This window comes from Talpa occidentalis, unplaced genomic scaffold (genome assembly GCF_014898055.3).
Source record: "Talpa occidentalis isolate TD23 unplaced genomic scaffold, MPIMG_talOcc4v2.1 talOcc4.7, whole genome shotgun sequence".
Lineage (NCBI taxonomy): Eukaryota > Metazoa > Chordata > Mammalia > Eulipotyphla > Talpidae > Talpa > Talpa occidentalis.
In genome coordinates, this window is record NW_023605083.1 from 123,852,604 (window position 1) to 123,866,988 (window position 14,385).

At 40.8% G+C, this 14,385-nt stretch overlaps 1 protein-coding gene across 11 annotated transcripts in view; it reads left to right on the top strand.

Moving 5' to 3' along the window:
* The window catches only part of EFCAB3 (EF-hand calcium binding domain 3), a 180,050-nt gene extending 165,908 nt beyond the window's left edge, over window positions 1-14,142 (top strand). For all 11 annotated transcript variants that reach the window (XM_054689725.1, XM_054689732.1, XM_054689731.1 and 8 more), the window contains 7 exons: window positions 2,293-2,436; window positions 4,444-4,515; window positions 5,592-5,712; window positions 7,068-7,258; window positions 7,882-8,066; window positions 10,816-10,938; window positions 13,638-14,142. In XM_054689725.1, the coding sequence (XP_054545700.1) occupies window positions 2,293-2,436; window positions 4,444-4,515; window positions 5,592-5,712; window positions 7,068-7,258; window positions 7,882-8,066; window positions 10,816-10,938; window positions 13,638-13,964 (1,163 nt within the window). In that variant the 3' untranslated portion in view covers window positions 13,965-14,142. The remainder of the gene's footprint in view (window positions 1-2,292; window positions 2,437-4,443; window positions 4,516-5,591; window positions 5,713-7,067; window positions 7,259-7,881; window positions 8,067-10,815; window positions 10,939-13,637) is intronic.
* The last annotated feature ends 243 nt before the right edge of the window (window positions 14,143-14,385 follow it).

Consider the following 14,385-nt stretch of genomic DNA (forward strand, 5'->3'; position numbering starts at 1 on the left):
CGGGGTGCAGGCCAGATGCATGAGAGGGTGACAGCATTCACCAGAGACAGAGCAGGGAACAGAACAGGCAGACTGACTGAAATACACTGCTGAGGGGAGCAGCGGGCGAGTCAGGAGAGGTCTGCTGCGCCATGTGGGACCCTCACCGGCCAGCCAGGATCGAACCCACGCCGCAGAGGCTGCAGACAGCTTCACAGCGCTGTGCTCAACTGCCTGCACCACCAGGGGAGGCCCTAAAAAATAATTTATATAGTCCTGACCAAATATTGTTATCTAAAAAATAATTTATGTGTGTGGAAAGAACAAAGTTAAGTAGAAATTAAGTATTGGAGCAGTATAAACACAACTAAAGTTCCAGGATTTCTCATAGAAAAAAAAATCATAACAATAAAATGAGCTACTCTGGTGACAGTACATTAATCCAAACAACAAATATTCATTTAAAGCCAATAGTGTCCCAGTAGTGAGAAACATAACAGCTAACAAGTCAAACACAATTTGTAGGGAACACAGACAGCCAAAACAGGAATTTGTTGATCAAAACATATTACAAGCTATGGTAGGAGAAGCATAAAGTGTTACAGGAGCATACAAGAAAGTTTCCTAATTGGAACTTGTTAGGACAGGAGGGGAGTCCTAAAGAAAATGAATAGGGCCTCCCTGGTGCCACAAGGGGTTAAGCACAGCACTCTGAAGCTATCTACAGCCTCTGCCCAGCTGGCCAGGGAGCTGATCCACATGGCACAGCAGACCTCTCCTGTCTTACCCGCTGCTCCCCTCAGCAGTGTATTTCAGTCAATCTGCCTGTTCTGTTCCTCACTCTCTCTCTGGTGAATCCTCTCACCCCCCTGCACCTCTGGCCTGTACCCCAGTTCTTGTATGCATTAATAAGTTTTTTTTTTTAAATTTTTTTAAAAACCAAGAAAGTGAATAATGAGTAGGAGTAAGTCAAGTAAAGAGCACAGAGCTGTGTTCTGGGCAGAAAGTGTGAAATCTGTAGAGCCCTAAAGGAAAGACAAAGCATGACACACTAGAAAAAAAATTTTTTTTTTTAATTAAAGTAACATTTAGAATAGACCTCAAAATTGTCATGGTCATCAAAGACTGAGTATGAGAAACACATGGAAGCCATGCTATAAATATTTGTTAACTAAGCTGCATAAATGAATGAATATCTTTTAACATGAATGTCTTCTAGAAATATCGGGAGAAAATAGAAACAAGTCAGAGATGGTTCCAGCCCTAAAGAACCCTGCCTTTTATCAAAGGAGAAAGATGTTAACTTTTCACACAACTATAGGGCAAATTATCATTATCCCTATAGGATTAATCACTTGCTTACATAGAGACACCAACACATTAATATCACATGTAATTAGTTTTCTTCTGGTACCATTTGGGGTGTACTTTATTCTAGGTTTATTCTTTGTTCAGTAACTTCAGGAAACAAATGTCTAATTTTGGCTCCAGTTAATAATACCTTGAGTATTTCTTTGGAAAAAAATTGATCCTGTACAAAACATAGACACACATAATTTGGGCCCAAATTGTACATTAGTTTTCTATCACTACTGTAACAAATTACAGCAGCGGCTTAAAACAGGGCAAATCTGTTATCACTTAGCTCTTCGTTCAGAAGCTCAGTTCCTCTTCTCTGCGTCTGGAAGGCAGAAATGAAAGTGTTGGCCAGCCTGGCCTCCGGCCTGGAGAATCTGGAGAAAAAAAAAATCTGTTTATTCAGGTTCAGATTTGAGATTTATTCAGAATTATTTATAGAACCTATATGACTAAGGTCCATTTCCCCACTGTCAATCAGGAGCCTCTCTTTGTCCCTTACAGCCATCTGCAGTCCACATCACGTTGCCCCACCATCCTCAAACCAGCAACAGCAACAGGGGGTCAAATCCTTCTTAGGCTTTGACCTTCTCTCTCCTTCACCTTCTGCCACATCTCTCTTGCTTCTAGCTACCTAAGGGACACTGATTCAGTTGGGACAATTCAGAAAACCCAAGATTAATCTATTTGAATTACATTTGCAAAGTCCCTTTTGTCAGGTAAAGCAATACATTCAAAGTTCCAGGAATTAGGGTGTGGACATCTCTCAAAGACCAGTTCAAATCCCATGGAAGGGCACTGTCTCTTACCAGAAATATCAGTTATATATCATTTTTCTCTCAATTCTTTTTCAGAACATGATCTCCAATCTCCAAACTGTACTCTCTGACCTCATTTCATTAGAATTTATACTTATCCTTGATAACTGCCCTAACTAATTTAATTCCATTTCTCCAGCCTTCCAAGATGCCTACAACTTCTTTTACAAAGATAAAACTGGCTGCATTGACTTACATGGAATGATGTGTACTTTAGCAAAGTTGGGAATGAATCTAACCAAACATGATGTCTATAATGAATTGAGGTGTGCTGATATTGATGGTGAGTACTTTGACTTGTTATTTTTTTTTTTATAAAAGGTATGAATGTGAAACTCATATGAATTTACAATTTACCCTTGAACAATGCTGGGGAAAGGGGTACCAACACCATGCAGTGAAAATCTGCATATAACTTGGACTTCTCAAAACTTAATTTCAGGGCCTCACTGGTGGCACAGGAGTTAAAGTCTCAGGGCTATCAAGCTATTACCAGCCACTGCAGCATGAATTCAAAACCCAGCCAGGGAGCTGACCCACGTGGCACAGCAGACCTCTTCTGTCTCACCCACTGCTCCCCTCAGCAGAGTATTTCAGTAGATCTGGCTGTTCTGCTCCCCACTCTGTCTCTGGTGAATCCTCTCACACACACCCCACCCCTCTGGCGTACACCCCAGTTCTTGTATGCATAAATAAATAAAAATAAATCTTAAAAAAAAAACCCAACAACTTAACTACACCGTCCCTTGGTATACTCAGGAGATGGGTTTCAGGATTCCCAGCAAATATCACAATTCCAAATGCCCAGGTCCCTTATCTCCAGTCCTTTATCATCCTTTCGGTTCTCCATCCTTGGAGTAAACCAACTAACATTTGCAGCAAGTAGAATCCGTGAATGCAAAACTCAAGGATAGAAAAATCCCACATATCTGTGGACCTGCACAGCTCAAACTCAACTTGTTCAAGGGTCAGTTGTTTATTTTTTTTTCCCTCAATGACTGTATAAACATGAGAAATAAACCTTACCTATTTGCCAAAAGTATAAGTGTTCCTCTTTAAGGATATCAGTAAGGTTATGTACAAGTTATGAAATCAAATTAATGCTACAAAATGGACTGTTCTTTGAAAAATCTTGTGTTGAAACTAAAACAGTTGGGGCCTCCTGGTGGTGCAGGCGATTGAGCACCACACTGTGAAGCTGTCCGCAGCCTCCGCAGTGCGGTTTCGAGCCCCGGCCAGCTGGCGAGAATCCCACATGGTGCAGCAGACCTCTCCTGTCTCACCCGCTGCTCCCCTCAGCAGTGTATTTCGTCAGTCTGCCTGTTCTGTTCCCCCGCTCTGTCTCTGGCGAATCCTCTCACCCTCCTGTGCTTCTGGCCTGTGCCCTGGTTCTTGTATAAATAAATAAATCTTTAAAAAAAAAAACTAAAACAGTTGTCACGTTATGATACCAAATTCAGATTACCTGTACATTTTGGAGCATGCCTTCAAGTAACAGATACAAAGGCACTGACAATTTCAAAAATGACCTGTTACCAAGGAAATCCAAGCCTTTTGTTTCTGTTTGCATCATGTTTGTGCAAATCTTCCATCATTAGAATCTACCTGTGTTGAATTTTAAATGCCCTAGCATTTTTGTTGATATTTTTGAAGTATATAGATAATGTTTTCATTGACTATGCTGACCCACCAACTTGTAACCCAAAGTGGCATGTTGTGTGGAGAATACACAGTGTGGGAGCGCCTCCCACTGCTGCCAGCGCCCCACTCAATCAGCATCAGTTCTACGTGTGAGTCAGTTGTTTTCAGTAACCCTGCCCAATTTTCCTACATTCCCATCAAAACACACACTCCCCTCACATAGCACTTACTACCCTTTCCTTTTAGAGGAAATGGGTTACAACTTGGGGGCATTATAATAATAGAAATAGTAGAGGGACAGGTATGGAGTGGAAAGGCTGGAGTAGATTCCTGGCAAAAACAGCAACTTGCCAGGAAATGAAGGGGGGATAGGACTACAGTGGCGGGGTCCCCACTGTGATGTTTTCACTCTGCCACTGCTTCTGTGGGCGGTGGGTGACTAGTGTCATCATGCTAAGGCCTCTTCAAGACCAGTGCTTACCTGAGCATATTTCCAGCCCTAAAACGAATTCTGACTTTAAATATTGAATGAGCTGAAGTGTTTTAATTTTTATATTTAATATATAATCTGATAAGAATATACCTTATATCCTTGTTATATTAAAATATACATCATATGTTTGTTCTGAGCCTTTGATTTCTATTGCAGGAGATGGGAAGGTGAATTTCTCAGACTTTATAAAGGTGCTAACAGATAAGAACCGCTTCTTTAAGGCAGTGGGTGAGTAAAGATATTACCGAGTGCATGGCAGTTGAATAGTACCAGTTCACTGCATAGTAAATATTATTCAGTTAGATCTCCGATCAGGAAACAAGTCAGGAAGATAACAGACTAGGATCTGCCTGAATTTCGTGCTACCTCTCCTCAACTATTTGCTAAGCAAATCTATAGTTTTAAAATTTTAACTTAAATGGAAGCAGATACAGGAATTGTTTGAAGTCCTTGCACAGGATACTCTGCTTTTGGTCTCCAAGGCCAACCCTTAGGGAGTGACTGGTGTAGAAAAACTGGTCTTTTGTCATATTTTAATTCTCTATCAAGTGTATGTACTACTTGGGGAGGTATTCCTCTTACAGAAGAAAAAAAAATGTTTTAAGAAAAATGCTCTCTCATGTAAATTTGGATGTAGATAATTTACTGCTCCTGAAAAATATCCTCATCCTCGCAGCAAAGGCTGGAGATTCTGCTATAAGTTGAAGAGCATGTTTTCATACGAAATTAGAACTGATGGAGGAGCACTAGAAATATTGTGATTAGTCCTCTAAATTGTTTATTTATGAGTTTAACAAGCTATTTCAGAAAACCTCACCAATATCCATGTTTTCTAAGGTAAATAAATTCCAAATATTGTATACAGTTTTTAAAATAAACCCATTCTTAAGCTGCGAACAGTCCTTAGGAGAAACAGAAACTAGTGCTTGCAAGTGCCCCTATAGTAACAGGGGTCTGCTTGTAAACCAGAAATGTGTTTACCAATCACTCCTTTACCTAACTGAACCAGACGCTAGTCCGTAACACAAAGCTCATGTTTATATTAGATGCATTTCTATATTTACTTAGAAGTCACTGAATGAAAAGCTTTTTTTTTTTTAATTCTGTGATTATTCTGTCAGTTTGGTCATCAAAACAACCTTTCTGACAAATGAAACAGATCTTGAATATTTTCCTATAATTCTCTAGTCTCTGACTTGGTATTAATATTGGAAATACAGCAAAAGGACTGTCAGTTTGTTACTGTTTTTTTTTTTTTTAATGGTTTGTTCAGAAGGCATTTTGAAATTTTTTTTCTTCCATAGCTCCAGAAAATCAGACCTGTTTAGATTTGGCTGGCAACCCAGGGATCCTGTTGTTTGAAATCCTATCAAAGCTTGTAGAAACTTCAGCCCTACCCAGAAAGACTATAATGGAAATAGTAAGGTAAGTGACAAAGAATGGGGCAAACGCAGCCTTCTTGGAAACACTTAAGAATATAAACAAGGCATTCACCTCTCACCAACAGTCTACTCCCCAAGGTCCGCTCCAGAGCAAAGGAGGTGTCCGTACAAATGCTCACACACCACAGCTTGAGACCTTATTCCTTCATCTCCACAGCACCGCTTAGCTCTGTAACTGCAAAGCCGATCTCAGACACCTAAGGGCCCCATCCAAGGCCCAAGATAGTCAAGAAAGTTCAGCCTCTCCTACCCCTGGCTAGAGAATGCCAGAGGAATAAGACCTTTCCAGGGATGGTTTTGGTGGGCTTGGGAATCTAGTTTGGAATACAAGACCTTCCCCTTCATGCTGGAACCACCAGAGGCCCTCAGGAGTCATTTGTCTCTGGAATGAGGTACAAGGAACTGAGATCTTCCAAAATAGCCTTTGGACTGGAGCACACATCACCACTGTTTCTCCCACCACCAAAGCCCCAATAATCCTCTTCCATGCCTCATGGGGCCCCTCCTACCTTATACCACCTTCCTTTCTGGTTGCCTCAGTTTTTAAGTTACATTTCAGGGTTTTGTAACTGATTTGCTGACCCTTTGTTTTGCTTCTCTATACTCCACATAATAGCAGGTTGAGATCTAAGGCATGCTTGTATATAAACAGATGTTTATAGCTTTGGGCTCTATCAAATCAATATATAGCCTGCTATAATTTTTCTTACAGGATTTATAACCTACAATGTATAGTAACATATCTCCTAGATCTGTTCCTACACATATGTAAACACAGACACACACACACACACCGAGGCTGCAAAGAAATGCAATCAACAGTGATTCACTATGGGTAGTGGGGTTACTGGAGTCTATCCTACTAGTTTCTTCTTTATATTTTTCTATATTTTCTAACTTCCCTGCAATGAGATTTTCTTTTAATTTTAAAAAAGTGCATTTCAAAACTCAATACAAGATCATAAAACAGAAGGCATGATTGATGCTTGCATTCAAGCAGATACCACTTGTTGAAGGATTTGTTGATGATCATAATCCATAGGTATTTTTCCAGGTAAGATTTGGAGGTCTTGAAAAGAGGAAGGAAACAAAAGTTCAGGGATTATGGCTGTTGGATAGTCCAATGGCCTGTGGAAATTAATAGTTGATATTCTATAAATGTCACAATAATGGACATCCAATAAATAATAAGGAATGGATACACAAATTAAATTTAAAATAAACTTATTCAGTTTGTATAACTTGCAGCTTGAGTATTTTTCTTTTTGTCTAACACTCAAGCACTTTTTCAGTAAATTTACAGCACTTTTTAACATCTCTGTATGACTTTCTTTTTAGCTATTTCCGAAAAAAATTGCAGGAAGCTTCAGGAATATCATGGAATCCCTATACTGTGGATTATGGGAAAAGGAAATTTAAGTCAAATATATGCACACCTCCATGTTCAAGCACAGCTGCCTTTGCTAATGCTGCCCGGATGACCATAATGACAGAAAAAGATTTATTCAAGTTTCTTGAAGAACTCAAGAGTAAGTGCCATTGTCCTCCCCACTGTTGCAAAGGATTTGTTTGTATGTTACTGACCAGAAATAAACAGTAGGGCCTCCCTGGTGGCTCAAGGGGTTAAGACGCAGTACTATGAAGCTATCTGCAGCCACTGCAGCACGAGTTCGATCCTGGGCCAGGAAGGTGACCCACATGGCACGGCAGACCTCTCCTGGCTTGCCTGCTGCTCCCCTCAGCAGTGTATTTCAATCAATCTGCCTGTTCTTCTCCCCACTCTATCTGGTGAATCCTCTCACCCCCCACCAAACCTCTGGCCTTTACACCAGTTCTTGTATGCATAAATAAATAAATCTTAAAAAAAAAAAAAGAAAAGAAAAACAGTAGAAGCACATGCTGTATAGCAGGGCCACTGTCCATCTGAGTGGCCTCTGTCACATGATATCTTGAAAGCCAATGGACAGCCTACCTGAATCCTCCAACACCTGGATAAAGCCATGGATCAGTGGGGAGCAAGAACAAGAGAGTGAAGAAGGGGAATCAAAGCTCCTGAGGAAAATAGACAATGTGCAAAATTGGCACTCTATGTGTCTTTTGTGTATTTCTTCTTACATTGTTTGTGTTAACCATTTTTTTTTTTTATATTTAGGATGCAATCTTCCTTCAGATAGCCCATACTCAAAAATACCCATCTTTCCATTGTTCCCTAATATGGATGGGGTGGTAATGGGAAAGCCATTCAAGGACCTACAGAAATTAGAAATGCTGAGGAGGAAACAGCCTCTGAATTTCTTTGAGAACTATTTTTTCCATAAGAGAGACTGGAAAACACAGGTGAGGTATAGATTTATATCATATTCATAACTTTAAATTACTTAAGGTTATTAGTTTTAATTTAACAGAACATGTAACGTGCCTTTTTTTTTTTTTTTGTGGGACCCTCGCTGGTGGCCGGGGATCGAACTGGCGCAGCAGAGGCTGCGAGCAGCCTCGCAACCTAGCACTCAACCGCTGTGCCACCAGGGGAGGCCCTAATGTGCCTTTTAATGATAAATATTTTCAGTCATTATACTTCAGTATAATGTGGTCATACCTTATGCTTCAAACCAGATTCCAGTGTCATGTTCCTAAGTTTAAACTTAGGTATAAATATTTCATTTATTTTCAACAAATAGTTAAACTTACTGAAAAATACAATCCTAGTCTTGAGGTTGGGGTATGGGATACTAAAGTATATAAGAATAAAAAGACCCTCAGGTCTACCTCTGACATCTCCCATCAACTTTGGGATCAGAAGCTGCTTTTTTAATTCTCTTAACCAGCTCTGGATCAGGACTGGGTTGGCCACCATGGATGAGAAGCCCACAGGCCAGTGGAACAATGCTGAGATGAAGAAGCCAGAACTCGGGCTGCCCTTAGACTAGCACCCCACTTATAGTCCCAGCTGCCCCTCTGGCTCTACCAGCACTGTAACCTCTAATTTATTTGACCCCCTCCCAAGATACACTTAGTCATCATGAGTTTTAAGTTCTCAGGCAGGTATGCCCTATTCTCTCAGGAAGCTCTAGCCTTACCCCATGCCTGGCAAAGGTCTCCCAGCCTGAGAATCAAGGATCAAGATTTGACTGGAGATCAGCCCACCCTGTGAGCCAGTTTCTAAAGCTACATTTGTTGGCACACCACTCTGAAGCCATGGGAGGCCCCTCCAGGCATACACTTTAAGATTTCCAGAGGCTAGAGGAGCAGGAAATGAGAAGTTGCTAATCAATGAACATAAACTCTCAATTATGCAAGATGAATAAATTCTAGGGACCTGTTATACAACATCATACCTTAGTTAACAGCACTGTATTGTACACTAAAGAACTTGTTGAGAGGATAGCTCTCATATTGTGTTCTTAGCTTGATAATACAAAATTTTAAGATAAAAGAGTCCAGAGGAGTGTCACAAATGACCTCAAGTTCAGACTTTGTCTTTATCTCTCAGATGTGTGCTTTTAAGGGAGATAAACCTAAAATCTGAATACTTAAGAAAGTAAAGGAACAGAAAGAGAGAACTCTGGTAGAAGACTTGTCTATTAAAAATAAGCTAGTATGATATATTAGTGTGGGGAAAATAAAGTTTAAGAAAAATGTAATATAGATGCTATTTAATGATTTTTTTTAATTATCAAAGATTTTAACTATCCCAAATCTGTATGCACCCAACAAATTGACAGATAACAGAATTATAAGGATTAACTTTAGACTACTGAAGGCATTTTGCATGCTGAAAAAATGTAAGAATAATTCCTAAATAGAATAGGCAAATCCATAATGACAGTTGGAAATTTTTATCACGCATCTCCAGAAACTGACAAAGGAGACAAAAATAAACCAACTCCCCTTACAAAAAACTTGTCTGTTAAAGAAGAGAGACATTGAAGTAGTAACTTATTATAGAATCAGAGTCTAAAAAGTTATTTCAGGACATGGGAGTCTAGAGTGTTTAGTCAGAAGGCACATAGAACTGTGGTTCTCATTCTCGGCTGCATGACAGGATCACCAGAGAGAGCTTTGAAACTGGGTTGTGCCCAGGCCACGGCCTTATCCAATTAATTCTGATCTCAGGATGGGGTTCAGGTCTCAGGATTTTTTAAAGTTCCAACATGCAACCAAAGCTGAAAACCACTTCTCAAGGAAAGGAGAAATTGGAGAAGTAGGAGAGAGGCAAATCTGGCTCCATAATTTGCAGGAACCAGTGCAAAATGAAAATGTAGGGCCCCTTGTCTAATAATCATTCAGAACTTGAAGACAGCAACAGTAGAATATTACATCAAACACAGGGCCCTTCTAAGTAAGAGGTCCTGCATAATTACACAGTTCACATGCCCTGGAAAGAAGAAAATTAAAGGGATAAGGTCCAGGGGGAGAAAACACAGGAGGAGACTCTGGCCTTGGAATCTGAGAAAAACTCTTACTCACATATATGAGGATGAGTGGAAATGGGTTAAAAGATGCCAAAACCTTAAGGTAGAAAGATTAATTAAGAGAATTTATATTCGGTGACCTTAAAGAGACAAGATCATTACCTGAGGAAGTTTGACAGCCTGGTTTTCCAGCAGCAACTTTGAGGACTATAAGAGACCTAACAGCAAGTAAAGAAAAGTAACATCCAGCAGTACTGAGGGCTTGGATAAGACTGGGTAATACACATTTTTAAGGTCAGCACTCACCATGTTTATGTGATTTCCAAATATGTTCAGCAGCCCAGGAACTGGAAGTTAGGTAATGCAGGTTGTACTCTGAAGGGTACACACTGGCTTTTAGTGCTTTGTGATGGCTAAGAAAGGTTGGATGTGGATGGTGCTGGCTCTGTGCTACTCTCCAAATCTACTCCACACATAAGCCATCATTTGGTCAATACTTCTCTTAATGAGTAGGCTTCATCATTAACACATGACACTACACCAGGTGCCCAAAACAATTGACAAGTGGTTTAGCCAGAACCTTACAAATTACATACAAACTCTTCTGTTTGTTATGTCTGTTGTATAATTCAAATTCAACTATATTACTAACTTTTTTTTTAATATGCCTAAAGGCAGCAAATATAAGGCCTATCAGCTCTCCCTCAGGCTATCCACCTGACATCCTCGCCATTGATCAAATGCTCAAGAGAAAGCAGAACTGGACAGTGGCTGATGTAGCAGCTATTAAACAGCACGTGAGTATTCACTATTGAATGTCTCCCCAGAAAGCAGTGATGGAAGCATTTTCCACTTCAATACTACAACCATAAAACCCAGACCTTTTTTTTTCTGCTGTCTTTAAAATGAGACAAGCTCTTTTCTCATTTTACCTATTGTAATGACAGTTCTTTCTCTGTATGCAAATGGATTCAAATGGTAATTGTAATTCATGCTGCTGATAACCCATGGAGCCATTCTCAGCACCATTTCTGGACATTCGTTTGTTTCATGCTGGAAACAGCAACTAGGTAAGATAATAAACCAACAGTCACAGTGAGTGGTGTACTCAGGGAGTCATGATGAGAGAAAGCATCTTCATCGTAGCAGCTCAAGGAATAATAATAGTTTGAGTGTGATTCCTAGTGCCAGGCACTACTCTACCAGTGCTCTACTAATTCACTTATCACCACAACCCTTTGATTGTTATCATTCCTTGTCATTTTACAGATATGCATGAAGAGGTTAAGTGACTGGCCCAAAGGCACACAACTAGGAAGTCATAGAGCCAGAATTATGAACATGCTTTGGTCCCAGAATCCACACTTTTATTTTTTTTTTTAATTAACATCTTTTTTTAAAAAAAAGACCCATTTATTTATGCATGCAAGAACTGGCGTACAGGCCAGAAGTTTGGGGGGTGAGAGGATTCACCAGAGACAGAGTGGGGAGCAGAACAGGAAGATTGACTGAAATACGCTGCTGAGGGGAGCAGCGGGTGAGTCAGGAGAGGTCTGCTGCACCATGTGGGTCACCTCCCTGGCCTGGGATCAAATTTGTGCTGCTGTGGCTGCAGATAGCTTCATAGGTTGCCTCTTAACCCCTGCGCCACCAGGGAGGCCCAGAATCCACACTTCTAGCTACAACCCTGCCACCCATCTACTTTTGCACCCTTAATTATTAGCAACTTTCATGCCTGACAGAGACAGGTTGGAATGTATTTATTTAATGCCGCCTCCCATCTGCATTTGATACTAGCAATCAAGCTTGATTAACACTTTCTACTTCCCTGGCCTTTTAATACTGCATCTTCACTTCTCCTTGTAACTATGTGTCCTTTCCTTTTTCTTCTCCTTCCTGAGTGTTTATCTCTTTAGCCTTTATATTTCCATTTTCAAGTCTCATCCATTCATTTGTCCAATATTATCTGGTGTTAACTAAGTTCTGGGACTAGGAACTACCGCAGAGAAAGAACTACAGACCCTCCCTCAGTGAGCTTAAAGTGAGGGTGGAAAGACATAGAGGAAAGCAGTGGTAATAGACAGGATAAGTGGGACTCGGGGGTCAGTCCTACACACCACAGGAACACAGGAGTGGACTCTCGACCTCTGTCATCAGTACACACTCACACTGGAGAAGATGGATGCTGCTTACATCCAGAGACCTCCAGGCTGGAGCACAAATTGCCCCAAGGGCTAAGGAGCTTGAGGTCAATAATTTGGGATCCCTGTACCCAGCTACAGCAGAATATTGGGGGATCTCTGCAATAAGCAAAGGAAAAGCTAGGGCTGCTACTCTTTGGGCTGTCATAATGGCCTCCTTATTTCAGCTGCTTCCTGTATACTGATACTTCCTATATAATGATAAGTCATTAGCCTAACTTTGTTCCAGTACTTCTATCGTATCTCATTGCCTACCTAATGAATAACTCTATTCCAGTTCCTCAGAGCATCTCAGCCTAGGCCTATCCAAAACCACTCATCAATTTGTGCATCAAATTGGCTCTTCCTTGAGGATTCTGTATCTCAGATGATGATACACCCAGTCACTGAAACTAGAAGGCCAGGAGCCATCCTTTAGGTTTTTCTTCATTCCCCACATCCACCAATCACCAAATCTGCCTACTCTCATTCTCAAGATTTTCCAGACTTGTCCCCTTCACTCCATTCTATCACCACCGCCTTAGCTGAGGCCCTCCCAGGTCTTTCCTGGACAACCTACCTACCTCATAGTCGCTCCCCCTGACCTATTCTCCACAGAACTGCTAGTGACCTAACATGAAGACACAGTCATATCGCTGTCCAGCTTGGGCATTCATTATGCTTCCCTCTCGGCAATGGCAGGCTCTCTCAACTATATTTTCTTCTCCACACAACTGAGGGGTGTACCACACTTCCACCAGAAACACATGCTCACTACAGTATGATTCTCACTGAGAGCAAGTCTAGGAGCCCGATAAACAGATAACCTGCCTGCCCCCATCACTCCTTCTCTGCCACTGTGAACTGGACACTATAGCAAAACCAAAGTGCCTGCCCTCTGACCAACTGCGGGATGTCTGTTGCCTTTGAGCCTTGGTGTATGCCATCCCCTCTACCTGGAACACCTCCCCGCACCACCCTCTCCCTCAATTTGATCAAATTCTTGAGGACTCTCAGCTCAGCATTTCCTCATTCTGTTGCCTAGTCTGGACCTAGCCATCCCTGTCTGCCTTCCAGAGCTGATCTCCAGCCCACATCTCCTCTTTGTTTGGGTCCACTGTGTTTTTAATATTTTATAAGGACTTATCATCTCGTTATTCCTAAATAATGTTTTTCATTATCCCTCACTTCTAAGTCACAATGTTCTCAATGATAAACACAGTGACTTTCAAGTAGCCTGGGAATACAACTCTTTAGGGTATCCATAAATCAAAGGTATTTTAAGGTAACTGCAAACTTCTGCTCTCTCACTACAGGTAAAGAGAGCCACGAATACCTATCACTTAGGAATTGCCCTTGAACACCGAAAAGAAATGCTAAACCTCTGGCGGAAGATCCGAGGAGACCTGATTGGGATAGACACTAAAAACGAATCTTTCTATGATACCTTTTCTACTTATACATGGTCCTGGAATGTTTGCCAAGAATTACTCTCCCCAAAGGACTTAAGGTTATATGATGCCTACATGAATAGAAATTCCTTCCACAACTCCGTATTCTGTTCCTCTTCAAATACCAGTGAATGTGACTCAGAGATAGGAAGAAAAAGAAAACGGAAAGGTTTCAAAGGCTTTCAAGAATGAAATTTCTACATTTTTTTTCTAAACAGCTCATTGCAAACTACTTTTTCACTGATAGCAAAATTATGGTTTCCTGCTTTTGTCTAGCACAGTCTTAGCAACTGTAAATGTTGACATCTTTTAAATTCTGACCAGTAAAAAAAAATTGTCATAAAATGGTTTCCCTTTCTTAACTTTTGCTAGCAAATATCGATAGACGCCTTGCTAGTATTTCCATGAACAAGCAGCTGCACTCTGCTGCCCCCACTTGGCTCAAAAATTGCTTGGGCCTCAGCAAGGAGAAACACTGAAAGCTGGAACTTAACCACGACAGAGGGCTGCTCCCGCGAGCTCCTAAGGGCCCTCTTAGAAATTAACATCTGACTTTATGTGACTGTGAGTGACATTCGCTTTTCAATTGTTTGTAAAAGAGGACAGAGGCAAA